A 10,410-nucleotide genomic window follows, 5' to 3' on the forward strand; every position below is an offset into this window, starting at 1 on the left:
TGATATTGGTACTTATTGTTTGTTGCTGAAAAGGACTGGATCATACGGATCTCCTTTTCCTCTATGAGAGTGAGTAGGAGTTTATCTCTTTAATTCGCATCAAATACAACCAACATGTCCAAGCAGTAATTTTGCTTTTACCGATATACATCTGTGTGTCCATACGGAATTGAATGAACTTCTTTTTGGTCTGGACACACTGATTATGAGATAGATATTCTTCCACATATGGTCTTATCCTGTTTAAAACGATAAGTGATACGTTTTTCTCAGTGTAGTAGGAGTTGTTATTTGTATAAGATTGTTGAGTCGACCTTCGGGATTTCCTCATTTTAGCAGTGCTATTAAAAACCGTTTGTTAACGTGCTGCATTTCAAATGATTTGATAAATATTGCTCCGATTTCCTCGTCCATGAGGGTCCATACTTGAGAAATTATATGGCAATGCCGTCTTCGCCTGGCGCTCTCCCGTTGTTCAATTTATTTACATTTGATCGCACTTCTTCTTGAGTTATGGGTGTTTTGAATGGTCTGGGGTTGCCTGTGAACATCACCTCAAGAAGTCGAGGAGATCGGTTCAAGATAGACAGAGTTTGATACCAATTTATTTTTTTTTTTTTGTTTTTTTTTTTTGTGTGTTTTTTTTTTTTTGGAGTAGTGGATAGCTCCGACAGTAGCGCTACGCTCTCCCCTGCCAGGCGGAGTTATCGGACCAGAGGGTCGTGGGTTCGAGCCTCCATCGCCGCGAATTTTTTATTCGCTATTGTCTTCTGGCACTTTCCTACACACTTCAGTTCTTGTTATCATCAACATAATAAGTGCCTGCTCCACCCACTTTTCTAAATCAATATTCACCCAAATACCGGACTTTCTCAATGTCTTAATCGTTTCTATGTTATATGTTCGTGTTGAGAATATGGCTATTAAGTTTAAATGTTGGCTAACATACTTCGCGGCGTTTGTTTGTTGAACTCATGACCTCAAGCAGTCGGGGACAGCGGTTCATATATACATAGACACATTTTTAGCAACACCGAGAGAGAATGCAGAAAGTGCAGGAAATCAATGGGACCATCTAAAAATGTCATTAATATCGCAGCACAAGAATATTCAGGAGAAATAATATCAAAGAGCACATCCAAAAGAAAATGGGACCCAGATATAAAGGAACTGTCAGAGATCCAAAAGAAATTGAACACATCAGAACCTAATACGATAACCAGACAAAATAATAAATAAAAAGAACACAATTATATTCTACACTCACACACACACACATATACACAAATACACACACACACACACACACACACACACACATATATATATATATGTATATATATATATATATATTATATATATATATATATATATATATATATATATTTATTTATATATATATAACTATATATATAGTACACGAAGCCGTAATGCATTAAAACCAGTCTATACTCTATACTCCCCAACAAGCAGGAAACAAAACCTGAAGAACAAGTTTTTATACGATGCTTTCATTTCTTTGTATTTATTAAACCAGTTATTCAAAGAAATGAAAGAATACATTTATTTTACCCCTCCAAGTAAGATTATTAGATATTTCGTGACCAATTGTATGGTAGTGGTACTTAAATTCGCCATAATTTGTATTTTTCTCCATCTGAAAGAACACGTTGGATTTGTATTCATGCGCACCAAAGATCATTATAATTGCCAATCAGATGTCTTTTACGTCGTATGTCACACCAATATAATTATGTGCGCAAATATTATGCAATCGTTGAATAAAATTTTCATTCAACGCTTTCAAAGCATTATTCAACGATCACGTATTTACCAAGAAATGATAGGGTTTTCCAATGGGAGGGATGGAATAATATACGATTCTCCCACTCTTCCTTTTTGGAATTCCGGATGTGTTCCCAACCGCTGCACGAGCTTGCGAGTACGCGTTGGGAACAAAGTTCGAATTCCAAAACGCAAGAGTTTAAGAAAACTTTTATTCTACCCCTCAATCGATTCCGATTTCGTCATCTCTGACTAAAAGACATTTTCAAAAAATTTTAATTGATACTTCTTTTTCAAAGATCTAATTTTAGTGAAATTTAACGTTTGATAATCTGACGTCACAAATTATGATTGTAAACTTGATTTCATTACGCGTTATTATTTAGGGAGAGGGGTAGAAAAATATTGGTTACCTCCCATGAGCATCAGATTTCAACACCAGCGAGAAATGCATAAGCAATCCGAGATGGGGGGGGGGGGGGGGGGGGGGGGGGGGGGGGGGGAGGTTCTGATTAATTTGCTTGGCATTGCAGAAGTGTATACCAAATATTAGTTGAGTTGACAGTGATGACCCAACCTTGTCGAAAAATCTTGAATAGAGACGATTCTCTAGTTCCAGAATTTCTAATAATTTGTATATCCAAATAAGGTCTCATATTTAAGAATTCACGACAATATGAGGGTCATTTCAGTTCAGAGAGTAAGTGGTGACCAAAATAAAGGGCAGTGTACGGCAAAAATGTTTTACCTGACATTTCAGCACTCGATGAATCCAAGTAAGTGACGCAACGTCCCGGTTTGCAGTAGTAAAATAGACCGATGCTGTAGATGTCTGTACTATTCTTGATGCCTATTTCAAGCCAGGATGTCGTTGTTGCTGATACCACAAGGATGCAAATGGCCACAATGATGAGAAAAATAATACTTGCGTTGAGGGATTTAAAATTAGATGAGGCCATATTTCTCCTGCAATTAGTTTTGAAATAAAATGATTAAGATCACTAGAGGTGGGGGGTTTATGAATAATGTTACTTTCACATGCTACAATACCCACTAAATGTGCTAAAAGCGCTTTACAGAGTATCCCAAGTCAACAGCAACCCTGAAAACGTAAGACGAAACATGCAGTCGGCTATTATCATTTCCATTTAGCAGAACCAACGATTTTACCCGCAAGGTATCACTACAAGGAGTGCTTTATTTACGGCAAATAAACACGGGAGGTATGTCGCTCATTAAAAAAAATCTGACAGCTACTTATCCTGCAAATAAGTACACGTCGCTTCAAACCCATTTTGACGTGAACGTCATTAAAAAAAATTAATTGTCGGAAAGTTTTTTGGTTTTTTTTCGAACGATTCCCTTCACACTTAGCCCTATAAGTAATAATGCCCGAATCCCTGTACAGTACAACTGTTAAAAGTTAAGAGAATAACCTATAATCTCTTATAAGAAGAAAAAAACTGTAAAGGTGTACATAAAACAGTGACAGTAAAGCACGATAGAAAAATGTAAGAAAAAATAATCAGCATTCATGTATTGAGAAACGAATCTCAGACATCCTGATTCGATAAGAAATTAAAAGCCAAAGGTTCGATCCCCAGTCGAACAGACTGATTTTTAAGGAGAAGCCAATGTTTTAAAATTTATTTTATTCACCTATCTATTTTTTCATATATTTATTCATTTATTGATTTATCTATTAATTCTAATTATTCGTGTATTTATTTAATCATGTATTTATTTATTTATTTATTTATTTATCTTTCGGCTTTGTCGTGATTTCATAAACATATATTCATTTTATCAACTGCTAATACCAGTGCCTGCTCTCAAATTTTTAACTTTCAAATATCCCATTGCTGAACTCAAAAGCATTAGAATTAAGAAGAAGAAGAAAAAAAGACTTGAACTTTTATATAGCGCAATATCCACTAAACGTGCTCAAAGCGCATTAATAAGGGTCCCTGACCAACAGCAACACGTAGCGTGTAGAACGAGACATGGCACCCTTAAGTGATATTGCAATTTTTTCGACAGATACAACGCTGTTAAGGGCCAGTAACTAATTTTACACCTGAGGACGGTGAGAGAATGTGAGTAAAGAGTCTTTTCCAAGGACTCATCTATGCGCCGAGCGAGGCTCCGATCCGAAAGCGAGTGTCATATCTCAAGAACACATTGACGTATTAGAATAATTGAATCATATACGCATAGAAAGTAGGTTCTAGGCGAGTATCGCTCGAGTAAGAGTGATAGTCACACAGTAAAGGTGCGTTGAAAAGGAGACTTTGACTATTTGTTTCTATGCGATTTAAAAAGAAGTAGTAGGGTCCCCGAGGCCCTTCACGTTTCGGATTCGTGTAAAAGTTTAACTTTCTTCATAAGCCAGATAAACAGATATAAAATAACATTTTTGTTCGATTGGAACTTGAATCTGACCTTTCGGGGGTCACACAGAGGTCAAACAAGGTGAATTATAGTCAATTCATTTATTAAATTTATAACTCCCATGTCAAGAATTTGACAACTCGCAAATAACCAAAAAACGTAAACAGGATTCAAATATACCACATGCAAAAAATATTACATTCATATTGCATTTCAAAGAGTTATTGCCCTTTATTTACGTCGTCCTTTCTTAAAAAAGCATATTTTTCCGGAATATCACAAAAACTTTTAATAAAACTATAACTTGTAAAAAGAACGAATAAAAGCACACACAAAGAACAACATTATTTCCGAATTGCACATAAATCCGATCACGGTTAACGGAGTTATAGCCCATTGAATTTTGTTACTAAAAATAGAACTCGAACGGTAATAGGAAATTTATAACACTCTAAGAACAAAAAAACTTTGGTAATATGTTTTTAGGTAGTATTCAAAAAATCTTAGCTCTATGTCAAAAATCAAATGATTCATTGCCCTTTGTTCACATTGAACAACAAAAAAAAAGTGTATTTGTGAAACATTTGGAAATTTTTTGATAAAACAATACTTTTAAAGACAAAAATATAAGCTACTGAATAAGTAGTACATTACAAGAAAAATAGATGATATTCAATGATTTATCGCCCATTAAAGCTTGTTACTGAAACTAATACTCATAGCCATTCTTCCCAGTCTTGTACCAGTCTGTTGCATTTTTCACATGTAATCCCAGTCCAGCCTTTGATATAGTCTAGCCATGATCTAGGAAGGCGGTTTCTTGGTCTCTTGTCTTCTACTTTTCCTTCTTCGATGGTTATACAGATGGTGTTTTACCGTATAGTGTGGTCAAAGTATTTCTATTTCCTGGTCTTTATTGATATGCAGAATTCCGGGCATAGGTTTAGAATATTTCAGACTGCCTCATTTGTCTTATTTTGTTTCCAGATGTTTCTACTAATGCGTCGAAAACTCGACATTTCAATTTCAGGTTCCAGGTTTTTATTTAGCATCCATATTTTTGAGCCGGGCACGAGTGCAAAATGTACATAACATTTCAGTATTATGATCCTTGTTGACAGAAGTAAGGATGGTTGTTAGTTCTAAAAAACGTTTTCTTGTTATTTCTTTTCTGGCTACGACCTCGAGATTTGTATGATAAACTTACTCTAGTCTATTTCCATTAACTTGTATAACAGCCTTTAGGTCTAGTTTTCTCGTCATGACCATAGGCTAAGATTTCAAATCTTGACCAAACAACAAACAAACCGAAAATCTCAATTAGTACATTGAATTTACAAAGCAGGTTGCAATTCAAAGTTGCCTTCATATTTTTGCATCGTAAATGGGAACATTTTTCTTTACATGATGATTTCATGTCCATATGGAAGGCATCTTTGGCCTCAGGCAATGTGGTCCAAATAGGAATCAATCTATCATTACTATCCGTCCATCCATAATTGTTTGGATTTTTATTAGGCACCAATGCCGCATTGGCTATAGCCCAAATGCTTGCCTGAAAGACACTCCTTTTTTAGATGTTGATGAAGAGAAACACTTGTTGGAGGGATTCTGTCCACGTTTCTTGTTTTGTGGCTGAAAATATTCATCCTGAGGATATCAATGTCGTGATCATTGGCATCACCTTTGTAAAGTCGGCATACAAAATTTACAACGGCCTCATAGACACTTGTGGGTATGTGAAAAGGAGCATCCACAATCTTTGAAAATTCATGAATAACAGGAGACAGTGGGGCTTTAGTAAGAATATTCCAACATGAACGCTTCCCTTTAAATTTGAAAGCAGATGTACAGTCACAACCTGTCAATGCATGGAAGAATGCAAGGGATTTGCAAGTCTCTGGGCCAGACTTGCGGCAATGCTGTTCAGATTTATCACTTTCCTTGATTTTCCTGAATAAAAATAAATCCAAATATCAGCTGATGGATTTGCTGCGATTATATGATACTGATTGGCCAAGAGGATGACTAAAACATTGGTGTCTCCAGTCTGTATAAGGCCGAATGATTTTGTTTGAAGGGCGTGTAAAATATGGACCAATATTATGCGGGTATCTGCTTCTTCGTGATTGCATTGCCCCATCGGAATCCCATTTCCTAATGCTTAACAAAATCATCCTCTGTGATGTGCAGTTCTTTCCTTTCTTTGACATTCTCCATCGCAAGCCTGCTGGACAGATAGTTGAGCTCTTTTTTGTTGTCCGCATTCATCCTAAACTGATGCCAGTCTCCAAGAACTTTGGCTGAACTTATTGTCGACTGAAATAACCGCGTTTTTCTCGAGTGATTTCTTTTATGGACATTGGAAAATAACGATCCCAAACAACATCTACTCTTGATGCCTGATCCAATTCATGTAAAATTCGTGATAAAAAGACTTTTTCAAAATATTTTCCCAATGTTTCTGCTTTTGGTGGTTTTTCCTGACAACGTATGAATTAGATATCCACCAATACGATAAAGTCGTAAATCTTGGATATATCATTGGCTCATCATCAAATGTTGTTGTCGTAGAATCCATCAGACATCTCAAGAGATCCGACTTGGTATATGCATGTAGCAATCCTCCAGATGATAAAGCGGGTGGAAAGCTTGATGATTCATATTTTTAAAAAATTCTTTTAGAGCTCCACCCCGGCTGTCCAAAATTAGAAATGTTTTCCCAAAAAGCTCTACATGTTGCTTGAAATGTTTTTATTTCAGTTTCACTGTTGTTGTTTTTTCTTGCCCTTTGTTTCCTTGCAAAATTGTAGATTGTTTTTCTTGATTGGTGCTGATAATGCTGTGTCCCTCGAGTCTAGGACACATTTTTGGTAAGTATTGAATTGTATCTGTCTCAGCAATTCAATGAGATATACTGATTTTGCTGACTGAGGGGATTCACACACTTTATTGTCTAGGGATACAAGTTCGTTCAGCTGCTCTTCAAATGGAGTGCCATTCATAAGGACAGCATCGATGATCAAATCCTTTTCATGACGAAGGAATCTAAGCTGAGACGTACCACGCTCTTCATGATGTGGCAGTTCTTCGAGATCACAATGAATTCCTTCAAACTCTTCAACAGCTCTACAAATTTCTGGGCCAGCCACCATCTACTTTTCCAACATTTGAGGATTTTCTGTCAGGCCAATGACTCCACCAACACCTTTGATTTTTTTTATTCATCTGCCCATGTACGTGATCTATAGTATTGAAGAAAACCAGTGACTGCTTCTGTAAATAACAAATCGCCCCATTTGGAATTCTTCCCTTACTGCATTTGGTAGGTTTTCCAAATCTCGAATGAATACTGGAATCCATCTTGCGTAGTTCTGATGATCCAGTACAAAAAAACAGATGCACTAACTCTGTAAGAGCACTAATCATTATGTTCTTTAAATGTTTTTTAATTAATTTGAACTTCTCTGACCTCTGGATAACCTTCATTTTGTGGAATTCTTCTTCTTCAAGTACCATGTCTGTGCCAGACATCGGTGATCATGATACGCCATTCATCTCTTTGATCAGATAACCTAAGAAAACTAATATTAATCTTCTCTTTATTTGTCAACCAGCTGTTCAAACTATTCAAATATGTTTTTCTTGGTCTACCTTTACTCTTTTTACCTTCTATCTTTCCTGTGAGAGCAAGATGTTCAATACATTTATGTCGATTTAGGTGTCCTAAAAATTGCATTTTCTTTTTCTTATTGTACGAATTAATAGCCTTTTTTGTGGAATAACAATTTTAATTCACCAAAATGTTCTCAAAGACATTAAACCTAGTAATTATGCAGAAAAATAACTTTTGCGCAAATGTTTAACAAGTGGAGGGATATTTTTACTAGAACATGACTCCATTATAAATGGGGGATAACTAAATCAAACATTGTTTTATATGCTTAAATCTTTCCATGCTTGTCACTAATATCCTAAAAGCAAACTCTATTCTTCAAGTAGTATAAAATAAAGCGTGATTCACGAGTTATTTTATAAAGAATAAATTTTATCATCTACACTCAAATAAAGGGCCATACTTCGTTAAAATTAAGAGGAATTTACAAAACTTTGTATTAAAATTGTTTAACACAAATGAACGTATATCTGTTCTTTAAGATGTTTTGAAATATCAATAGTTTACAAGTAATTACTTGTTTAATGTAGTTCACAGCAATTTGAACTTAAGTGGCCTCTAGGTGACCTTCAATTGGCCGAAATGAAATTCCAATCGACGATTATTTTTCAAATATATTAAAATTAGCAATTATGCACCAAAAAAAAACTTTTGCATGGATGTGAAACAACTCCATTTCTATTTTTCCCCCACAATAACATGACCCCTTTTTAAAGGCCAATAACTCAATCAAACATTGTTCAATTGACTTGTAACTTTACATGCTTGTCACTAATATCATAGTAAGCAAATTTTATTCTTTGAGTTGTATACAATAAAGCGTGTTTAACAAGTTATTTTAAGAAGATGAATCTCTTTATTCATCAAAAATTCAAATCAAGGGCAATAACGCTTCCATGATGAAAGGGATTTCTCCAAAACTGTGTATGGAGCTTGTTTATTATAATAGAAAGTATTTTTGTTCTTAGAGATGTTTTAAAATATCAATAGTTTACAAGTAATTAAATGTTAAAGTACTTGACATCACTTAAAACTTTACTGACCTCTGGATGACCTTCAAGCGGTTAAATCAAACTGCCAATCGACCAAAATATTTTCTAAGATTTTAAGCTTTCCAACTGTGAAGAAAACTAAACTGTTACACGAAAGTGAAACGCGACGAGTTTTTTTTACTAGGTAGTGACTCTACTATAGTTTTTCTAACCCATAAAGGTCAATGAAGCCGGAGTTTATCTCGGTTTCCCTTTATATAGATATAGTATGCGCTGGGCTAAGAAGCTCACAACATTGCCATCCGGAAGTATAACGGACCAATAAACAAAACTGTGTAACATTGAACGTCTATAGTCTGGTTAATACAGTTTAATGAGAATTACTCATAAGCGCGGATGGCAAAAAGCAATAACAAAGACCTGAGTGACGTCAACTTCATTCTATCTATAGGATGCTTGTCTACTGCAAAGTAATGTGCGCCAAACATAACAGACCCTGCTATCCAATAACTGCTGCGTAAACGTAGAGGATCTCGAATCTCGACTATTCCCAGTGTCGATAGGCCCCTTTGAGTTGTTAGAAACGAACGCTCTACCACTGGGTTATCGGATCTACATTAATATAGATAGTTAGTGAAAATGAGAATAAATTAAACGCTGTGGTAATGGCCTTTCTTTAAACGTTTGTTATATTTTTTTAAATATGTGACCCCTCGTCTTAAAACGGTATTAGGTCGGGATGATAAAGATACTGAAAATGGAATTTGTAGAGAGAAATATCCGACTTAAGTTGAGTTTATATGCTTTATAGAGGAGAAGGAATATCATGTTTTATTGTGCTAAATACCAACGTTTCATTTTTTTTTTTACCAGTTTAACTATAATTTGACTCTTTAGTATTTGGTCCATCCCGACATAATACCGTTTTGAGACGAGGGGTCACATATTTTAAATGCTAGTTTATTGTATTTTTTGTTCTTCTCCATTTCTGGGCTGAATTCTCATATTTTAACTAATTTAACGCATGGTTCCTTTAGTTTTCTAAGATCGTCCCTTAAATAGATAAACACCAATATTATAACAGCGAAAAAACGTCCTTGTGAAAAGAAGCACACGACTATCCCATAGGAGACATCGATAACAACAATATTATAGGACCAACTTTGGATTGTCGTGACCCGTAGAATATTTCTTGCTTCATTGCTCCCTACAATTCATAAACACAAACACACACACACACACACACACACACACACACACAGTGTATATGTGCATGCGTGTATGTATGTGTGTGTGTGTGTGTGCGTGCGTTCGTTTGTTTTTATTGGAGATCAGTGCGAACCATAGAATTCCTCGAACTGCGAACAATAACAATGACAATGATTGATGATGTTCCAAAGAAGCCATACATAAATTTACTCAATTATTTAGAAATATCTGATGCCAAAAAAAAAAAAAATTTAAATAAATAAATAAATAAAATAACCTGAATTATGTGGCCCTTTGACAATGAAATGATGGCATATTTTTGCAGACTTTTTTTTTCTCACCTATTTTGTTTCGGCA

At 35.3% G+C, this 10,410-nt stretch overlaps 1 protein-coding gene across 1 annotated transcript in view; it reads right to left on the bottom strand.

Moving 5' to 3' along the window:
• Positions 1-10,041, bottom strand: part of LOC144970996 (uncharacterized) — a 15,346-nt gene extending 5,305 nt beyond the window's left edge. Inside the window, exons 1-2 of the mRNA XM_078911273.1 lie at positions 10,007-10,041; positions 2,534-2,751 (exon numbers count right to left, since the gene is read on the bottom strand). Coding sequence (XP_078767399.1) covers positions 2,534-2,744 — 211 coding nt within the window. The 5' untranslated portion in view covers positions 2,745-2,751; positions 10,007-10,041. The remainder of the gene's footprint in view (positions 1-2,533; positions 2,752-10,006) is intronic.
• Positions 10,042-10,410: the final 369 nt, after the last annotated feature.

Source organism: Berghia stephanieae, chromosome 4 (assembly GCF_034508935.2).
Source record: "Berghia stephanieae isolate SIO BIC M18660-M18661 chromosome 4, UCSD_Bste_1.3, whole genome shotgun sequence".
Classification (NCBI taxonomy): domain Eukaryota; kingdom Metazoa; phylum Mollusca; class Gastropoda; order Nudibranchia; family Aeolidiidae; genus Berghia; species Berghia stephanieae.